The sequence below is a fragment of the Pelodiscus sinensis genome, chromosome 6 (assembly GCF_049634645.1).
Source record: "Pelodiscus sinensis isolate JC-2024 chromosome 6, ASM4963464v1, whole genome shotgun sequence".
NCBI lineage: Eukaryota > Metazoa > Chordata > Testudines > Trionychidae > Pelodiscus > Pelodiscus sinensis.
Window position 1 is genome coordinate 121,693,855 of NC_134716.1, and position 21,933 is coordinate 121,715,787.

Below are 21,933 nucleotides of genomic sequence, written 5' to 3' on the forward strand. Positions count from 1 at the left end.
AGGGCATTTCATACAAACAAACTGCATGGCTTTATGCCAATATCTGCTGTTTAAACAAGTGCCTAATTTTGAACAATATTTTTAATTGCTATTTATAACAATATTATTTGCAATTCATTAAAACAATACTATGACATATGCAAAACTGAAAATTACATTTTGGCCATTGTGCAAGATGACCAGTTTATTGTAAATTTAACTGAATATTGATTGTTCACTCACCTACTATTTTACATAGGTGAGTCCTATACCGTATTTTCCGGCGTATAGGGCGACTGGGCGTATAAGACGACCCCCTATCTTTTTAATTAAAAGATAGGGTTTCATCTTATACCCCAGCGCCCCTCCGCCTCCTTTGCTCCCGGTGTCCCTGGTCTGCTGGAGATGGTCCCCAGCAGACCAGAGGCACCGGGAGCAAAGCCGCCAGGAGCGCCTGGACTCCCGGGCTCCCCCCCCCCCCTCCCGCCGGAGCCCCTCCGCGGCTTTGAAAGCCTCGGGGGAAGCCGGCGGGGGGACATCCCAGGCGCGCATGGGCTGCCCGCCCGCCGGAGCCCCTCCGCGGCTTTGAAAGCCTCGGGGGAAGCCGGCGGGGGGGCATCCCAGGCGCGCATGGGCTGCCCCCCCTCCGGAGCCCCTCCGCGGCGGCGCGGAGGGGCTCCGGAGGGGGGGGCAGCCCATGCGCGCCTGGGATGCCCCGCCGCCGGCTTCCCCCGAGGCTTTCAAAGCCGCAGAGGGGCTCCGGCGGGCGGGCAGCCCATGCGCGCCTGGGATGCCCCCCCGCCGGCTTCCCCCGAGGCTTTCAAAGCCGCGGAGGGGCTCCGGCGGGCGGGCAGCCCATGCGCGCCTGGGATGCCCCCCCGCCGGCTTCCCCCGAGGCTTTCAAAGCCGCGGAGGGGCTCCGGCGGGCGGGCAGCCCATGCGCGCCTAGGATGCCCCGCCGCCGGCTTCCCCCGAGGCTTTCAAAGCCGCGGAGGGGCTCCGGCGGCGGGGCATCCGGCGTACAAGACGACCCCCGATTTTTGGGGGATGTTTTTTAACTTCAAAGGTCGTCTTGTACGCCGGAATATACGGTAATTTTTATGAAGCAACTAGGGATGCAAAACCCCATCTAAATTTTAACTGGTTAAACTATATCAGGGATGGCCAACCCATTTAACAAACAGAGTCAAAACAGTGGTGGAAAAAAAATGCAAAGAGCTGCACCAGAATTGTCAAGCCAAAAAAAAAAAAAAAAAGTTTTAGAAAGGAGGCTGCCATCTTGCGCAGCTCTGACCTGGTAAGCACAGGGAAGCTGGGGGGGGAGCCGGCGGGGGCTGTTTGGGAGGAAGGGTGGCGACAGGAGTGGCTTGCGAGCTGGGGGCTGGCCACGGCTGAACTATATGTTTAATTCATCTGCCATGTCGCACTGGGGGTGGCGGGGCTGCTCTGGTCTGTAGGCTAGAACATTCCCCTGCTTGAGGTGCACCACGGGTAGGGGGCTGCTCTGGCTTGACCAGGTGCTGGTTAACTGGTTACTCTGGTAAGGCAATGCTTACCAGATAACTGGTTACCTCTATACATCCCTAGCAGCAACCTCTCCAAAATAAAGGCTGGATAATGAGAAAATTGATTTGAACACTGATTACCAAGCATTAAACATTGCTGGAGGATGTTCTGAAGGGCAGGACTATAATAGGATTAAAAAAAAGAACTAGATGAATTCATGAAGGGCAGGTCCATCAAGGACTATTAGCTAGGCTGGGCGGGGATGAAGTTTCTAGTCTCTGCCTGAAGCTGGAAATAGGCAACATGGGGTGGATTCCGTGAGGATTCCCTGTTCTGTTCATCTCTGGGGCATCTGGCATTGGCCACTGTCAGAAGACAGGGCTAGATGGACCTTTGGTTTGACCAAATATGACTATTCTTATGTTCCTATGTTCTAATGATTCTCTAATTCCAATAGTACCAACACACAGCTTTGTTCTCACATTTATTTCCTTCGGATAATTTTTGCATTCACTTTTTTCTAAAAACCAAACAGTCTCAAAGTTCAGTTTGAACAGCCCTATCTGGCCATATTTCACTGCTCCTTTTTGCCCTCCCATGGTTTAGGACCTGTTTGCATGCTTCCTCTCATAGGTTCCTAGCATGAGTAGCCACACGCCAACATAAGGCCCCGAACCTGGAAGAGGATCCTGATTAGCATTCTCTACCTCCTCTCCTTTCTCTGAAATCATTTCTAAAAGTGCATCCATTTCATGGAGGTTTCCTACTTCCATGACCACACTTTGGGTTTGTTAATGAGATGCCTGCTCATTTTTTTTAGACTGTTTTCTACTCGCATGTCTTTTCAGGCTATGTTTTTCAGAGCACTGAGCATGCACAACTGCCAGTCAATGAAAACTGCGGGTGCTCATCACCTCAGAATATGGACAACTGTGGCAGGAATTTTGTCCTACATTCAGAACTCCCTATTTATTACAAACAGGGATGTGAAAGGATAACAGGTGATGCTTACTGGTGCTTGTTAACCAGTGAGGGTTGGAGCAGCTCCCAGCCTGCTGTGGACACGAGGCTCCTATAGCCCCGCAGGGCTCTCTGTGGATGGGGTGGCTCGGGCGTGTCACAGAGCATCCCCTGCCTGCCGCAGGGGCCACTCCAGCACAGCTGCTACGGGGGCTGGGAGCAGGATCCCCACAGGGTAGGAGGATGGAGCAATGAAATCCTGCTTAGTTAACCAGTTAAACATTAGGTCAGCATAAAGTTTAACTGGTTAATTGATTAACCAGGATTTTACATTCCTAATTACAAGGCACTAAAACGAGTATACTCCAGTGTCTACTCAGCACCTAAGTTTGCTTACATTCAAAGACTAACGTCATTTACTAACGTCAGTGTCAATATAGACACTGAATCTATGGGAAATATGGAGCTTAGAATTAGAGAGGGGGTTGTAGCACTGCCTATTGCCTGACACTTCCCGTTATAAAACTTTGTTTTCAGTTCAGTTTCATACATTCCTAGGCCAGAAGGGACTATTGTGTTCTGCTTGTAATTTTGAAAAACTATTTGGGATGAAAAATTTAGCTAAAACACTTCAGCCGTGTCCAAGTATTCAGATGTGAGACATTTCATTGTTATACATGTTAAAAATTCTGACCACTTTTTCTTTGAAGATCTCTAATGTGCCCTATTGCAAAGGAAAAGAGACCTGAAACTTGGCAGAGGTGGTCTTTGGGTCAGGAATGTGCCTTTTGCCATTCCTGTGAAAGTTTGCTCAAATTTGGGCAAGTTATTTACATTACATCCACAGAATCAATTCCACTATATACTGGAAATGTAGACACAGAAACAAAGCAGCCATCTGTACACGTCCCATCCTATTAGAAACCTTTGTCTTCCTCAATCAGGGACTTTTACAAGTATAGCCCTACAATCAATGTAAAAACTATGTATGCTAAGCCATGCCCTAAAGGCCTACTCAGCACAATTTAAAACAGCTTTTAAATGCTATATCAAACACGTCTGCAATTTAAAAACCGTGGGTAAATGAAAAAGATGATTATGAATGAACAAGTCTAATTATGGATACCTAAGATCAAATCTATGAACTCTGATTTATTAGAGTTGCTTGGGAAATGCATTAGCAACCAACTGGGAAATTCTGACAGCCATCTAAGACAAATGAACTTATATTGCAAATATGTCTAGGAAAGGGCTAGCATCATTCTTTAATTAAAAAAAAAAAAAAAAAGACCTGCTTACGCCTATGTGGTCTGTTCAAAAACAAAAATCAGTGTTTAGTCACAGCAAAACACAAAAACAAAATTAAAAAAAAAAACTTGTGAGATTTTTTTTTTTAAATTTAAGGTGGTAACTTCTTAATACTTGTACTCTTAGGACTCCACACTCAATTCTCAGTAGGAACCAATCGCTGCTTGACACCTAATAACATAGTAACCTTGTGTGACCAACTATAAATATGAATGATTTCTCTTTCTCTGAATTTTCATTCTATTCACATGTAAAAACAGTTAAGTAAATTAGAATCAGAGAGCTGGAAGAGACCTCAGGAGGTCATCAAGTCCAGCACCCTGCACAAGGCAGAACGAATCCCAACTAAATCAACCCAGTCAGGGCTTTGTCAAGCCGAGACTTAAAAACCTCTAGGGATGGAGATTCTACCACCTCCCCAAGTAACCCATTCCAGTGCTTCACCACCCTCCTAGTGAAACAGTTTTTCCTAATATCCAACCTAGAGCTCTCCCACAATTAAGCTTATATTGTTGAATCTGTATGGCTGGAATAATCAATAGGCAGACCATGGAATAAAATCTTGACACTTCTGAATGGACCCCAAAATCTTTTTATTTACTTAGTATCATTTTTTCCTCTGGAGTCTGGAACTTAACTATACCTTAGCAAAGAAATTTGGACCTTGACAAAAAATAACGGATTCCTCCTCCTATTGGGTAACATACTACTTGAAAATTAATGACACAAGTATGCATCAAAAAGAGGATTAAGTGAAAGATCTATTGGCCATAGGACAGCCATAGAAACAGTCCTCCTCACATGAAAATTAGTTTTATATTTGATTTTGATCAGTCTTTTGGAAAATAAATTATTCTAAAAAAATATTTGGAAGCCTCACTGATTTTTCTGAGAAAAAAGTTTCTTGATTCTTCTCTGAATTGCAAGTCTCCTCATGAGACTAATCCTTACAGCCAAAAGACAGTGTGCTGTCTGAAACAAATGCCTGATAAATGTGAGCTAGAGAAGTCAGAAAAATATTATGACCTCAAAGATGAACTCAAATGCTTTTGTGAATATCATTTTATTGCAGAATGGTATTAACTATCTTATCACACTCACAATGGACTACAGAAGCAATAGCATGTGCACGTGATGTGGCTAAAGTTTCATTCTTCACAGAAGGAAGTGTGCAGTCTGATATTAAAAATGAGAGTGGAGAGGGAGAATATTTCCCCATGGAGACAGCAGAGTTTTATAAAGATAATTAGAATACACTGTTTACAAACCAGCCACCATCAACAAGCGTCAATAGTTGTGGGGAGACTGAAGCAAGAGCAGGAAAAGGAGAGCTTTATTCCTAATTGCTAAAATTTCTCTTTTTAAAGTATCATGCTCAGGTGGCAGGTCCTCATCTTGCAGGATTCAGGGACAGCCCAGTGCTCTGTCCAACAAGTAGACTTTACCCCTAAGGGCCCATGCCAAACCAGAGTACGTGCAAGGCTCAACAGTACCCTCCAAATTAAGAGTTTAGCTATCTAGTTCTGCCTGCCAAAGGAAGATGTTTTTATGAGGGCTGTCCCCAAGCGAACACAGCTCTCTACTGCTTCCAGAATCTGCCAGGGGAATGCACAGCTAGTACAAGGGGTCAAGGGTCAGAAGAGAAATATAATCACACAGTTTATTTTACAGTGGAAAAACTGATAGCAGATTGTATAAACAACGCAAAGGACTATCTTTCTAACTAGTTCAAAGTTTTGTGGACTGTGAATTTTAAACGTTGTTTAAGATTCCAAATCTTTACTACATAGGCAGAAAATGACAAATAAATACACTTCAAAGCTAACGTGATGGGAAATCCTTAACTTGTTCAAATGTGCAATAGGGGTGTTAAATTTCAATTAGTCAGCTAATCAAGTAGTCAATGGAATTTGAAACCGGCTGCCCCCAGCACTGGCTCCTGCTCCCCCTTCTTGCTACCACTCTTTGATGAAGACAGCGGGGGGCGAGGGGGGAGGAGGAGAGAAGCGACTACTCAAGTTCTTACTCAATTACCCAATAAGCATTTGCTTATTGGGTAGTTGACTAGTTGCTTAAATCCCTTATGTGCAATAGCAGGCCCTTAAGAGCTCCTTCTCTTCTGGGTGAGCCACCGATGGTGCCAAATTACAGATACTGCTTTGCCTTAAGGATCTTCAGTGTCACTGATCATCTGACAGCTGTTCTGAGCTCACTCGCCTTTTAACAACTTCAAAACTCCATAACAAACCACAGGCTGGCAAAATAATCATCTCTGTTCCCACAGTCAAGCACTCGCAATACACCTCTGCGCTACGAGGCCACAGATAGCTCATCAATCCATAGTATCTGACCTGTGCAAACTTGTGTATTTGTTCTACCACAGCCGCAAAGAGAGCATGGACACTTTCATCAATTAGACTCTGCATGTAATGTACAGCTTCTTCATCAGAGAGGTCCAAACGGAACTTGTCCTGCACCTGGTAGGAAGAGATGAAAAAGATCAGACCTTTTATACAGAAGAAGAAGAAAAATCCCTTTGTCCCTGTAACACTACAATTATATTTTTACTACATTGATATAAAAACAAGGAAAAATCTATCTTCCAAGTAACACATACAGCTGCCACTGGACTCATCATAATTATGGTTGCCATCTCTGACTGGGTGAATTCCCAGAGGTTTTATCACATGACATTATCTTTAATTAAAGATTTATCTTTAATTCCTGGAGACTCCAGGATAACCCTGGAGGATTGGGGACTCTAAACATAACTGAGCTGTAGACAAGTATATATGGTCAGAATAATTCAATCCTATTATTCTGTAAGCATTTCTTGTGGGAAGAGTGAAGAAGGGGAAACATCTGAAAGACCAAGAAACTCCTATTACTGAATCAGTCTAATTCAATAAGAACATGAGAACGGCCGTACCGGGTCAGACCAAAGGTCCATCTAACCCAGTAGCCTTTCTGCCGACAGCGGCCAGCACCACATGCCCTAGAGGGGGTGGACTGAAGACAATGATCAAGCAATTTATCTCCTGCCATCCTTCTCCAGCCTCCGACAAACAGAGGCCAGGGACACCATTTCTATCCTCTGGCTAATAACCTTTTATGGACCTAACCTCCATGAAATTATCTAGCTTCTCTTTAAACTCTATTATAGTTCTAGCCTTCACAGCCTCCTCTGGCAAGGAGTTGCACAGGTTGACTACGTGCTGTGTGAAGAAGAACTTTCTTTTATTAGTTTTAAACCTGCTACCCATTCATTGCATTTGGTGTCCTCTAGTTCTTCTATTATGGGAACTAATAAATAACTTTTCTTTATTCACCCTCCCCATACTACTCATGATTTTATAGACCTCTATCATATCCCCCCCTTAGTCTCCTCTTTGCTAAACTGAAAAGTCCCAGTTGCTTTAACCTCTCTTCATATGGGACCTGTTCCAAACCCCTAATCATTTTAGTTGCCCTTTTCTGAACCCTTTCTAAGGCAAAAATATCTTTTTTGAGGTGAGGAGACCACATCTGTACACAGTATTCAAGATGTGGGCTTACCATAGTAAGATATTCTGTGTCTTATTTTTTATCCCTTTCTTAATAATTCCTAACATCCTATTTGCCTTTTTGACCGCCAAAGCAAAAGTAATTTCTATCACCAACTGAAATCACATACAAAAATATTGGTTTTGGAAACATGATTTGGGTGAAGCATCCAATCTATTAACACAAAGGCTTTGCCCACCCTTCTAAGACTGAAGTGCACAGCACTGTGGTTATGGCACCAGTGCTGGGGAAATTTCTCCCAGCACTACAGGGAAACCACCTCCACAAGGGGAGTAGCAAAGCTCCCAGCACTGGGAGCCTCTTTACACGAGTGCTTGACAGCGCTGTAACTTGCTGCGCACCAGGTGGTTTTCACATCTGAGTGAGAAAGTTATAGCACAGTAAAGTGGCAGTGTAGACTAGGCCAAAGTTTCAAAACTGGCAGCCTATGAGTTGCTCAGCTAGATCAATGGGTGCCACTATAAGAGTCTAAACAAACAATGGTTCGTTTTGTTCATTAAGAGACACATCAAGTTTGATCTCCACATGTGGGTGAGACAAAGCTCTTTTATTCTGAGTAGACAGCTGAAATATTTTGGAGGGTTCTAATCGTTGTTGAAAGCCTGCAAAGTTAATTTTGCCTAATGTTACTTTAGAAAAAAAGTCTTTGAAACTATAAGGCAATTAAGTAAAGAATATAGACTCAGTATAAGGATGAGCACATTGCTCCTATGCAAACCAGTCTCCAGATGGTAGGTGAGAATTTGATTAACTCAAATTACATTCTTCATATGTGAACAGTTGGTTGGAGACACTACTACTCTTACATCTTTTGTTGTTTTGACAGCAGCATATTTTAAATACGGTTACAAATTTGCACAATACTTACAAATTGTACACAAATTAAATGTTGAGAGAATTATAATTAAGGAAAAAAGAGCAAATTGTCTGGCTTTTATTACTAGAGAAATTCTCCAGTCTCAACTTTGTTTTTCTTATTTCTATTCTGACTAAGAAAAAAAAAATCACACAGACCCAGAGCATGCTCAGTGAAAATCTAGGATTTCTAAAATGGTGCCCTGACAAAAAAACAAACAAACAAACAAGTGTCTAAGTGGACAGGCAGAATCTCAGCTTACAGGAGAATAACTACAGTGAGCATGTGCAAGGTTGGTGTCTATTGATCATGTGCAGTAAGGTTAGTTAACTGAACAGTAAGATCCTTATGCGGAAAAGGGGATTTTTGTGCAAAAAGAAAACATCCATACTGCCTGGTTTTGCGCTAAAATGGATCAGCAGAAAATATGCAAATGAGATAATGACTCATGTAAATGAGTCCCTTGTTAGCATATTTTTTGCCAAGAAAACTTGTAGTGTAGACATAGCCATACTGGTCATAAAGGTTATAAAAGTCAGGGATGTCAATCAAATGTGAATAAATTGAATAATCATGTAACTGTATCAAATTTTAGAGGTTAGCTAATGCACTCCTGGCCCTACTCGAAGACCAGCTTCCTGCTGCTACCCGTCTGCGGGGAGCCCTAGCTCGCCTCGGACAGAAGCTGTGCTGGCATCTGATAGAGCATCCTCCTGTCCCACCCCCTCCCCCCCATGCTGCTGCCTCTGATAGTGAGGCAGCAGCCTGGGGGGACAAGTGGCTCTGTGGGAACCAATACATGCGGGGAGCCAGCCTGAAAGCCAGCTTCCCGTGTGCTCAAGTTCCTGCCTGCACCGCTTACCCTACACACTGCTACAATCTATCAGAGGCAGCAGCACGGAGAAGGGGTGTGCAGGCGGCTCCCCGAGATCCGGATGGCTCCCCATGGGCACTGACTCCTGCCTCCCCACCTCTTGCTGCCTCTGACACAGTGTCGTTGATAGGATTAACCAATAAGCCTAGGCTACACATTGACATCCCTACAAAACACAAAAGTCACAGAACCTCAGGAATTTCTCTGCAAGCACAGCATTTTTTGTGCTGTAAGTATATCTTTCAGAAAGGCATTCTGTCTTCACTTAAAGACTTCAAGAGATAGTGGAATCTCTATGTCCCTAGGTAAGTTGTTTCAGTGATTAATTACCCTCATTATTTAAACACTGTGCCTTATTTCTCTTCAGAATTTGTCCAGCTTCAGCTCTCAACCACTGAGAGAAAAGAGCTGTCCATTATCAGAAATCTCTTTGCTATGTAGATACTTATAGATTGAATCTCTTAACGTTCTCGTGGTTAAGCTAAATATATTGAGCTTCTTAAGTCTCTCCCTATACATTTGTTTCCAAGACTTTGAATATTTTCTGTATCTTTTTTTTTCTGAATCCTTATCAACATCCTTTTTAAAGATTGGATAAGAACTGGATACAGAGAGAGATTACTTCCCTACTTCTACGTTTTATTTCTTGGCTTATACAGCCCTGAATATGTTTGCCCATTTAGTTACAGCATCGTACTGGGATATCATGTTCAGTTGATTAGCAACCATTATCCTCAAAATACTTTTCAGAGTTACTGCACTGCAAGATACTTCCTTGGAGTTTGTAATTGTGACTTTTATTCTTTGTTACTAGATCTTTGACCCTGCATTTGGCTTTATTAAAACACATGCAGATCGAATGAGCACTCTGTACAAAGTGATACGGTCATCTCTATAAGTCATCTCAGTCCAGCATTATTTACCACTATACGTTTTTCTCTTGTGCAGGCTTGATCAGCAATGATTTTGTATTTTCTTTCAAATGACTGATAATACTGAACAAAGACCCAACAATTCTCTTTAGTAACCCACTAAACTCAACCCTGATAGAAAAGATCCTCCAATTTATAGTTACTTTTTATCGCTGTCAGTTAACTAGTTTTTAATCCATTTAACACAGGCTACATTTATTTTGTATGTTACTACTTTTTTTCATTCAAATACCATGCAAAACTAAGTCAGGGTATGTCTACACTACCCGCTAGTTCGAACTAGCGGGGGTAATGTAGTCATCCGCAGTTGCAAATGAAGCCCAGGATTTGAATTTCCCGGGCTTCATTTGCATGAAGCCGGCCGGCGCCATTTTTAAATGCCGGCTAGTTCGAACCCCGTGCCGCATGGCTACACGCGGCACGGAGTAGCTAGTTCGGATTAGGCTTCTAATCCGAACTAGCTGTACTCCTCGTAGAACGCAGCACGGGGTTCGAACTAGCCGGCATTTAAAAATGGCACCGGCCGGCTTCATGCAAATGAAGCCTGGGAAATTCAAATCCCGGGCTTCATTTGCAACTGCGGATGACTACATTACCCCCGCTAGTTCGAACTAGCGGGGTAGTGTAGACATACCCTCAGTGACTTACAAAAGTCTATTATAACAAACCAGCTACCTTGATCAAACAAAATTCTAATTTTATCAAAAGCAAGGTCAAGTGTGACAAGATTTATTTTACTGAAAATCCTGTTGATTAGGTCTTTACCAACAATCCCATTTCTGCCTTTTCATGAATTTAGTCAGGACTGACTTTGTGTATCCAGTTATATTTACCCTGATCATCATTTCAAATATTGGCACATTTGCTGCTCTTTTCTATCTTCTGGAACACTGAAGAAATTACAAATTTTGTTAAAAATCCATGTCAGAATTTCAGAGCGCTCTCTTCATGACTCCATGTATCTGACAAAGTGGGTTTATGTCCACAAAAGCTTACACTCAAATAAACCTGTTAATCTTTAGGAGGCCACAGGACTCATTGTTTTTGAAGATACAGACCAACACAGCTACCCCTCTGATACGTTATTACTGTAAGATATAACATCAACTAGTCAAGCTACCCCACAATTTCCTGAAGTGCTCTAGCAACTGAATTCTGGGTATAAAACGTGGTTGTAAACACTAGACAGATAAATCTCAGAAATATAATGAAAGAGAAAGAAGTAGGCTAATGAGTAAAAGATGATTGGAAAAGAGTGTTCAAACTGCTCAGAGAAAACAAGAAAAACCAACAACAAAAAACCCCACAGATGAGCAAATGTATGTTTTTAGATTGATACTACATGCCTTTCAATCAATGTCATGCCATTTTTAAAGGCACAGGAAGGCCAAAAGCATCAGAAGAAAAAAATATTTTTACCTTCATCCCCAATCACAGTTATACAATTGATAGCCCATCATGCACACACTGATCACAATCAAGAGCTGAAAACCAAGATCACTCACTCAGTGCTCGGTAACATAACATCCCTATAGCAAATGGTCATTTATACGTTGATCACTTGCCTAAAGCAAACATTCTTCTCTAAATTATAAGCCTCTTTTTTTGTTATTATATGGTTTCAACATTTACCAAGTCGGTAGGACCCCTATTCAGAAAGATACTTTAAACAAGGAGGTAGTCCACCATGGACTTCAATGAGACTAGAGTCAAGCTTAAAGTTGTACACATGTTTAAGCATCCTCCTGAATCAGTGCAAGGGCATTATGACCACATCAGTAAAAACGGTTAACGTTTATTTAAGAAACAATGAAACTGCTGTAATGCTAAACTGTGCTCTGTGCAATTTTTGTAATCAAGCTCTTACTCAATCCATCTTTTAATGTGCTTGTAGAAGCATGTCCTCTCAGAGAGCCTTAAAGCTACTGATGTTAAGACGCTGTACCAGCCACATGCTGGTAATGACTTAAATATTTATTGCCTTCCCCGAGAGAAGACTGGCACACATTCCTGTCCAAATATACCAATTCTGCTACAGTTAGAGATTAAAATGAGACTGCTATTAACAATAGAATCAAATGCTACTGAGCACTAGATCCTTGCATGACAGGTTTTCAGTGCTGCAATAAAAAACGACTGCTACAGCCTCGGGGAGAAGGAATATCATGAAATGACAAATTATTTCTTGAGATGCAGGAGTATCAGAAACAAGATTAATGAACACTGACTTATGGCTTTCAAAACTAATGCTTACGTGTTACTTCTAATCTCTCGGTAGCAAAGTAACCCATTGTTTCTCAAAGAGCAGGTAATACTGGGAAGAGCTGCATGTTTTAGATCAAATTATTTTTGGAAATCAGAAATACCTGAATTCGTATGTTTCATATCTGAAAATGTTCCCACTGTAAAGATGTTAAAAGCAAACATGTTATCCTTTGGTAACTTATATACAACCTCTTTTTTGGAGTTTAAATTACACAAACTCTCCTTTGAATGCTTTTAAAGCTAATCCTGGTTGGCTGTCACTTAAACAGAAAGGAACATCCTATGCTCAATATGTACAGGATAAGCCTAGCTGGATTTCTCAGCCTAGATTCCACAGAGGTGTGTTTAAAACTTAAACTCTTCTAATGAATCAAATTAAACATAATTCCTATGAATATTAACTCTTTCTATGTTCTAGAATGAGAAGCTGGGACAAAGATTAAAAGGTTTCATAAAAAATTAATTGGACTGTCTTTTAAGGCTTCATATTATTGTAACATCTAGCAGCCCTAATCTTAGATCAGGACCCCACTGGGGCAGGCACTGTACAAAAATACAGAACAAAAAAGACAGTCACTGCCCTAAATGGCTTAAAGCAAGGGTGGGGAACTTCAGGCCCGGAGCTGGATGTGGCCCTCGGCTTGTGTGGATTTAGCCTCTGAGGCTCAGGGCACCCCATGGCATTGGGGAGCCTGGGTGCTCCAGCCATCCTGCTGCTCCCCCCTAGGGCTGGAGCGCACAAAATCTACTAGGCTGAGCCCCCCAGGCTCTGGTGTATAAGGGGAATGTGGAGAGTGTTTTTCTCCTCCTCAGTCAGGGAGCCACAGTGAGCCGCCCCCCCCCCCCCCCTTCTTACTTGTGTGGGGCCCCCAATCAATTTTTCTGTGGGTCAGCAGCTCCTGACCCAAAAATGGTTCTCCACTCCTGTCTTAAAGTCTTTCACTATTTAATTGGATTCTAACTTCAGCACATTAATAGTAATGTTAATTTTGGTAGCACCAAGAGTGTCGTAGGCATTTTCCAAATACAGGTGAGGCACAATTCTCATCCCCATAACAGACATCTGGGGAAAGGAAAGAACAACAAATAAGCAGTTATGTTAACAAATATATGGGATTAGGACAAGAAAGCTACACTCCAGTTCCCTAAAAAATGGCAATGGTAGTATGTTTCTTATAGTCTTCATAAGCAACTTGACTGTGGAGGAGGCAGGTCACGCAGATGAAGTAAGGAAAGCCCTTCTGTGAACAAGGGTCAGCACAGGCAAATAGAAGAAACTACTCACCATTTAAAATTCAACACAAAGGAAATGAATAGAGGGGGAAAAAAATCTCTCAACTGTATTCTGCTCATTGCAGGCTCACCTCAAAGGTGAGTTCAGCTGGCTACCGAAGAAAGGAAAATTGCAATATAATCCTAAAGCCACTTTGCTATGTGATCTCAACAGATCCCAGACAAAACTGGGTTCTAGTGCTCAGTTACAGGTTGGGAGTCATCCAAGAAACAGAAATGGTACGGGAGATGGAGTTGAAGAGTTAGTAGATGATACTCCCCTAAATTATTCTCTGTGCCAGTGACTCAGCACAGGGCTAGGAAGCATTGCATCGCTGGACAGAGATATATTTTTAAACTAATATACAGGAGACCCTTGATGCCTGTGTTTCTGCATATTTGCGGGTCTCCTGAACTGGCTTGCAACTTGCCTTCCTACAAAACTGCTTGGAATTGGATGCGATCTTCCGATCTTCAAGGCTAAGAATGGAAATACAAAATTGGAGCCCCACTAAGGAGAACACCTTTCTGCCCACAAGAACAAGGCCTCTTGCCCTCTCTGTTGGATGGAGTGGAATGGTGGTGTTCTTGCTTGGAATGGTCAGAAGTGGCCTGGTTGTATGCATACATGGCTGGCGTCTGCTATACAGTGATTGATAGGGCCACCCTTGATGCTATGAAAGTGTGAGAGATGTCAATCAGCTGGTGTTGACTGTCTTGACTAAGGGAATTTCCAGGGCCTTGGCTTTTAACCACAATAATTCCTGGATCTGGCAAAAGTCATATACTGGCATGTCGGGAGAAGATGAGAGATGATGCTCCAGATCCATCGCAACCACCAGAGTTGGCTAATTGGTGCATCATCCAGAGCTATGTCAGAGTGCTTACCTGAAGAGGACTGTGGTGGTGAAATGGGGGAGACCTCCTAAACTGAGCAGAATTGTTTTGATGGTCAATACTGGGGCTGTGAGCTCTGGTTTGGCCAGCCCGGATGACTCTTTTGTCACAACTTGTGACAATGGTGCTGATTACCAACTCGGTGGGCAATTCCATGGTGCCGTCAGTGTTTTCCAGTAGTCATGCTTCTGGAATGGGAGTGGAGGGACGGACCATCTGGTACATCTGTATCAACTGAATCAGAAGAGTGAGAAACCTCTCCAAATGAGGGTGCTGTTAGAACCACAAGAACAGGAGGCAGCAGGAATATAGCAGGTGAAGGGTCCCTTAGACTTGGTGATTAGATCTGGGATTGTGGAGACGGGAGTCCCTTCAGTGTGAATAACTTATGGGGACCTGAGAAGCTTTCAAGTCTCCTGGGACCAATGGTATCCTTTCCATTGGAGGAAATGGGATCAAGAAGTGTGGGTAATACCATCCTGTTGTCAGTGCCTTCTAGTAGTAGTGCTTCTGGAATGGGAGAAGGGGACCATCTTGAGACTGATGGATCCTGGGATGCTGGCAAAGTTACAAGGTCCATAATCGGTGCCTGTGAATCCAGTGATCAGTGTGATCATTTCTCAAGTCTTGTGAAACTTGAAATGAATGATTCCTTCTCAGCCAGAACTCATGGACAGTGTCAAATCCTTCTTAGTCTTGGAAGGAGACCTACTGCCATGTGTCAGAGGGGTAGCCGTGTTAGTCTGAATCTGCAAAAGCGACGAGGAGTCCTGTGGCACTTTATAGACTAACTGAAGTGTAGGAGCATAAGTGGGTCTTTGCCCATGAAAGCTTATGCTCCTACACTTCAGTTAGTCTATAAGGTGCCACAGGACTCCTCGTCGCTACTGCCATGCTTATGACCGTACTTCTTTGGTTTACGGCAAGGTCCCAGCACAGGGTACTTAGCACTGGTACCGGTGGAGCGTGATGGAGGTTCTGTGGCAAGGAAGGTGCTTTTCACCTCTTCAGGCTGATGTACAGGGGAGTTTCTTGATCAGCATCTGATGTGGGTCACATTTGCAGACTGCTGAACAGTACTACTTTCAGAGCTCCAGTTCTGAGCATAGTCTATTCCCGTCAGTAGAATATAATAGGGACCACCTGTTGAAGAAGGTGGTACATATCTGCTATGCAAAAGAGCACTAGGGAAAAATAAATCATGTTGATGTTGAACTCCCCCACAAGATTAGAGCCTCCACACTACTCCAGAGTAGTAGATAGATGAGAAGTTGAAAGGAACTGGACCAAATCTTTCCAATCAGCAGCGGAAAATATATCAATGTCCTCTACACTGCTACAGGGAGTCAAAAGAAGAGTCTTAACTCAGCATGAATAAACCCAGAAATACAGGGGTAAGTTATAGGACTCCATCTCTTAAAAAGACTGATCTATTTAAGCAATTAACCAGGAACAAGTGTGAACAACTGTCCAAAACTGTATGCAGGCAAACACAAGAGCACATTTTACTTCCAGATTACTAGTTTCTAGTACTGAATTGTTATGTAAAGCTGTGTGTGTGCTTCACTGACTTTCACTAATTTAGTAGCGTGCCCTACTAGCTACAACAAGTCAGCTATCTTTGACCATACTATAGTTGACCTACAGGAACATCCCAAATGTTAATCAGATGCCTCACATCTGTTGCCTCATTAATATGAACTGCTGTCTAGTGATTAGAACAGGGACTCTCTAGAACTTATCTATTTATCAAATTTGCATAACACTTATTTTTTTCATAGAAGTATTAAGAGAATTAGTTATTGCTAAAGTACTTTATATTGCCTTTTACCAAGGATCTCAAAGCACAAGAGTGAAGAATTATTAAGAAGTTGTTCTTTTTCCTGAACTAAAGAACTTCCATTGACTGGATCAGGCTGCCAAGTTCTCCCAGTGACAACTTCCATATCCTTGAGTAAGTCACTTCTCCTGCCTCAACTTTTATGTCTCTAAAATGGGCACACACTGCGAATAGATACAGAAATGTTCAACTTTTGAAATATCCATGAATAAAAAACCCCAAAGTCTCCCACATTTCCCTGTTTTGCTGACAAACTCTGGCACTCATCTCAAAGCACTGTGCAGATCTGTTAATATTTGCACAGGGATCTGAACATGCAAAGTGCTTTATAAGTGCCAGACATTATTATATTCCCCAGCAAGAAAATTCCTCCACTTGAATCACCTCAATCTCACTGCCTTTCTTCACATATTTAACTACCCGAGATGTAGTTATCAATTGCTAGCCAGGGGAAAGGACTTTTCAACCACATCCTGGCCTATAAATGGAACAGTAGTGACATCTACTGTAATCAATGAACATTTGAAGCTGAGCTCAGTCAATTAGAGCACTGTGTTCTTTAATGCTTGCTGAGTTCTTTGTGTGTCGATGAATCACTAGTCCCTGATGTTTTCTAATTTAAAGGTCATATTTGCTATGAAGGACAGATACAAGCCATCTGGCTGTTCTGTTCAAAATGGCAGGCTCCCCCTCTCCCCAAGTGTGACAATGCTGCACACACCTTATATCTGGAAAGTTACGATCCCCCTTTTGAGGGACTGGCTTTGAAACTGATTGCAGATTTTACTTATTAAAAAAAAATATAGCACTGCCATATTGGAAAAAACCCACCACAATTAGCAATTACTGTAGCAGCTGCACAGAAAAAGAAAGCAAGCTGTGTTGGCTGGAAAAAAAAAAAGGTCTTTCTATTATGATTACTACTTATACAATGGCAGCTTAACATACACAGATTTGAAGCCCGTCTCTATTCTGGAAATCTTAAGATTTAGCAGAAAAAGACAAACTAGAAACTGGAAGATCTAGATAAAGGAATTATCTTGTCTGGGGCAGGGGAGGCATTGAGGAAACCTCCTTTACTTGTCAGGGTTGTTTTAATTATATGACATTCTATAGGCAGAAGTGGGTCTTTAGAAGGGACTAAGCAAGGGATGGCATAGCGTGAGGTACGGATGTAAAGGGGTGCTTACCGGGGTAACAGGCTAATCGGCGCCTGGCTCAGCTGGGCCCACTGCAGCACAGGTGGGCCAGTTAACCAGTTACGCATATAAAGTTTAATCAGTTAACATTTTAATGGGATTTTACATCCCTAGCGTGAGGGAGTTTCATGCAGAGGGGTGGGGAAGCATGAAGCAGGTGCTAGTCCCTGGGACTGTTTTCTTTGTATGCGGTATTGGGAGGAGGAGATGGGGAAACCAGAGCCAAGAAAGATTAAGGCTACTAGTCTTCAACTACATGTAGTCTTGAGCCACAAGCTGAATCATTTGCCAGTATCAAATGCTGAGCCTTCCTGCTAGTTGTAGTCAAGACTAAGAGTCCTAAGAAGGCTCCGTAGGCTGCATTTTTTGCTGGGGTGCGAGGCACTATTGCAGTTGCACTGATTCACTTTCCAGTCTGCGAGGTGTTACTATTCACCAAGTTTAATTTTAGTCCTCTACAGTTTGAGGGACAGCAAAAGAGGTTTTTTTCCCTGAGCCTGAGGAGGTTCACTGCCCTGGCATGTACTAACACATATAATTGGAAAACTGGAAATCTGAATCTGACATTTTGAATCTGACATTAAACATGAGACTTCCCCATTACATCAGCATCAGGAAGATCTGAACCTGAAAAAGATGGTTGCTAAAGAAAATAAGCACTGATTTTCAGAAATACCGTAGAACCACATCCCCAGCTCAAGTTGCTGGGAGATGTTGGTGCTTGAAAAATCAAACTCATTCAATTCTGTGTTTGCTATCAGGAACCCTGGGGGAGAGGAGGAAAGGAGGGGGGTTTAACAAAAGGTCTATCGGGGGTGGAATCAGAGCTGCAGTCAGAGGTCAAGCAAAGATCAAAGCTAGAGTCAGAGTCAGGAGCCAGACACTAAGGATCAGTGCCAGAGTTGGAATGAGGAGAGACATCCAGGATTAAGCCAGAACTAGAGTGAGAAGTCATACCAAGGGTCAGGCTTCAGTCAGGAGAAGTAACAGGAGCAAAGAATGATAACAGGAGTGATAAATGGGAACCAGGTAAGGAGGCAGAAACTTGGTCTCAGGGGTCTGGTCAGCACAGCAGGCCTAGCAACTAGCTGTACAGATAATGGGCAGGACAAAACCAGGAAGCTTTATATCCAATGGTGTCTAATCAGTAGTCTGCTGCTAGACACCTGACCAAGCTGAGTCTCTGGGTTTAGCCTCTGGTGATAGGACAAGAGCTGTAGTTCCCTCTTCTGAATGAGGCACAGAGGGCAAGGCTGTCACTTGGCCATTCCCCAGGCATGGGTTTAAGACACATGGCACTTGATACATTTCACAGTTTTCCTAGCCGGTAAACAGTAAAAGTCACAGTTTGGCATTGTATCTTCCCCTCTGAATAAAGATTGTGAAAATATCTTCACAGATGAGATGTGCAGAAAACCCTGCTATACTGTGCCATAAACCATGTCAATCGAGTGCAATCTATACTTATCTTACAGAAAGCTGTACATGACACATGCTGGGATTTCAATTTTTTATTCCCCAGTCACATATTTCACACTTATCGGACTCAAGTGATATCTGGCAATTTGCTTTCAGTTAGCTTGAAGGTTGATTATAAAATTACATTCTGCCTGCTAGTTTCTTGAGATAAAACACATGCTACAGGAAGGAAGAGGATTCTTTGGAGAAAGCAGCTTTGATTTATTAAACCCCCGCCCCCCCCAAAACCTTGTATTTCTGTCCAAACTTCAGCGTGCTGGTATTTTTCTCTTCATACTTAATGCTTTTGCAAATGTCATGTATAAGGCTGTGTCTAGACTACATCCCTCTTTCGACAGAGGGATGTAAATTAGACACTTTGAAATTGCAAATGAAGCAGGGCTTGAAGCATGGGATAGTTAATTTGCATAATTGCGTAATGGCGTGCTTTCAAAAAAGTGCCATTTCGAAAGTAAAACTGCGGTCTAGACGTGGTTCTTTCGAAAACAGCAGGCTGTTTCGAAAGATCCTGTACTCCTCATTTTTGAGGAGTTTTTCTCCGAAATGGCGGTTTTACTTTCGAAATTATGCTTTCAAAAGAGCGCTATTACGCGATTATGCAAATGAAGCATGGGATATTTAAATCCCCGCTTCATTTGCCATTTTGAAGTTTCTAATTTAAATCCCTCTTTCGAAAGAGGGATGTAGTCTAGACACAGCCTAAGGTGCAAAAGATGGTTTAGAAGGTCATAATTTTGAACCCCTGGTTTCTCAGTTAATGGACATCTCCAGTGGCAATCAAATATTAGTCTCTAAGTAATTTTTCTTCCTGAAAAAAGTTACTTAACTTCATTAACAACATTTAAAAATTATATTGTTATTTTACTATGACCATATACAATCAGACTGACTTCATTCCATGGAATCCGCTTTCATGCAGCTGCTTGTCAACTGACCGTGTCACGTCCTGATTTGCACAAACAGGAAAAAAAAGGGACACTGTTCTCACAATTCATCTGCGTGCACCTAGAGGGAATACACCAAACAGCCACTACATGCTCTGTTTCATCATGGAGTGGTGGTGGTGGTGGTGGTGAAGTAGAATGAAAGACACCTCAATCTGTAAAAACTGGCTGCCTTAGAGTTTGTCTGCATTCTGTTTTACTTGGATTTTTATCCGGTGCCATAATGATCAGCCTAACATTAGGGACTGAAGGAAGCAAGTTTTATACTGATAAGTTTAAAAGATCTTCTACTTTAAATATTATTTTTTTCCTCTTTCAGTACTGATCTTGACAGTCCCTGCACCCTCAACATATAATGTTCACTGGAAACAAAGAGCTGTAATATATTCACAGTCTCACCTCCACTAGCTTTAACTAAAAGTAATTTCAGATGCCTAAAGATAAACATGTTCCTTTGTCTTCTAGTCCCCACCCTCTCTGTCTATATAAATAAAGGATTGTTAGAGTAATCTACAGCCATTTATACTAATGATATTATAGTTGTGTCTACTGAAATACTTCAGTGTGCTGGATCACTATAGCAACTGCATTCTTCATTAGAAAAATTAAAGGATATAGCCCTCTTCAGTGAGTCTGCCTTTCTTGAAGATTATGAGCATCAGCTTTAAAAAATGCATTCTACTTCCCTACATCCACACACATAATTTAATCACCAAAATAATTACAAATCTACTCTGATTCCTCATCAAGTGTAAAAGTGGGTTCTCCTAAACATTATTTCCTTGCTGAATTTACTTCATTACTTCAGCCAACTCAGCAGGTTTTTCCTGTCTGAAGGCAACCATGCTGGATGAATAGCCAGTCATTAAAAGTATAGTCACTGTAAAACTAACAATAGCAGAACTGGAGTACTTACTTCGGTACTAAATGGGAAAATGCTGGCTTAGAAATTCCATCTGCATTAAGAGGCCTAGGACTTTTTAGGTAAACATAATGTTTTTAAATCTTCACCTCAGTCTTCCATGAAAGTGATATCATGTCTGAAATGGCTATTGACTTTACTCAGACACCAAAAGTAATTTAATTTTACAGGCCAGTCTAAAATGGATCTTTGACTAATCTGAGTTTCTTGAAATATATATGGATTTTTTTCGTTTAAAGCTTCAAAAAATCAACTGGAAACCTGAAAACATCTATTTAATTCTCTTACAATGAGATACAGTATTATCTTGTTAAATGACTGAACAAGCTTGTCACTTAGTCTAAGAAAGGTAAAACAGATGGTCCCTGTATTATTAGTATTAAAAAACAACAACCCATAACTGGTATCAGACAGGCCATTGCACATTTAATAATTGAAATACCTATACTGCAACAACAGCCTTGTCTTAACTCTAGCAGTGATTTACCCATGTTCTACAGGGCACCACGATAATGTTGGTGCCTAATTTTTCTTGCTAACAATGTATAAGGATAATATAATTTAAGTAAAAAGGAAGTCAACACACCAAGAGTATAGAATCTGTACAAACACCAATGTCACTGTTATTTTGGATAGAACTATAGATTTTTAGTAGGTTATAAAGCCAATTTCTGCCTTTAAGAGAGGTCATAGGATCAGTTTTTCCTTAAAGATAATGGAGTCCTTCTATAAACTGGAATTCTTACATAAAATCTAGTAGTGAATTCAAAGTGGTATCTTTTTTAAACTATAAGCATTAAAATTCATGCAAAGGAAGGGTTCTCTTAGCTTCTAAACAATATAGTGTTTTGAAGCTACAGGAATTTGTTTGAAAACCTGAATGCTGACTTAGAAGGGTGAAAGAAAAAAAAACAGTCATGTAAGAAAAATGTGATTAATAAAGGAATAACAAAATTGAACAAATAAATTCAATCTAATAAAGGACTGCTAGTTATTCTTTTGAGTATGTCAAGAGTGAATTCACACCACCTTACAGAACTGGTGAATATCTTGCTGTGCTGTGTACACAAAACGACTTTAAGATGCCCTGTTGCCTTAGGGTTTTTTTTTTGCATAACCAACAGATTTAAGCAATG

The 21,933-nt window shown here is 41.8% G+C and overlaps 1 protein-coding gene across 3 annotated transcripts in view; it reads right to left on the minus strand.

Moving 5' to 3' along the window:
- Positions 1-21,933, minus strand: part of PIK3C3 (phosphatidylinositol 3-kinase catalytic subunit type 3) — a 133,530-nt gene that overhangs the window by 2,273 nt on the left and 109,324 nt on the right. For all 3 annotated transcript variants that reach the window (XM_075932756.1, XM_075932755.1, XM_075932754.1), the window contains one exon: positions 6,105-6,230. In XM_075932756.1, coding sequence (XP_075788871.1) covers positions 6,105-6,230 — 126 coding nt within the window. The remainder of the gene's footprint in view (positions 1-6,104; positions 6,231-21,933) is intronic.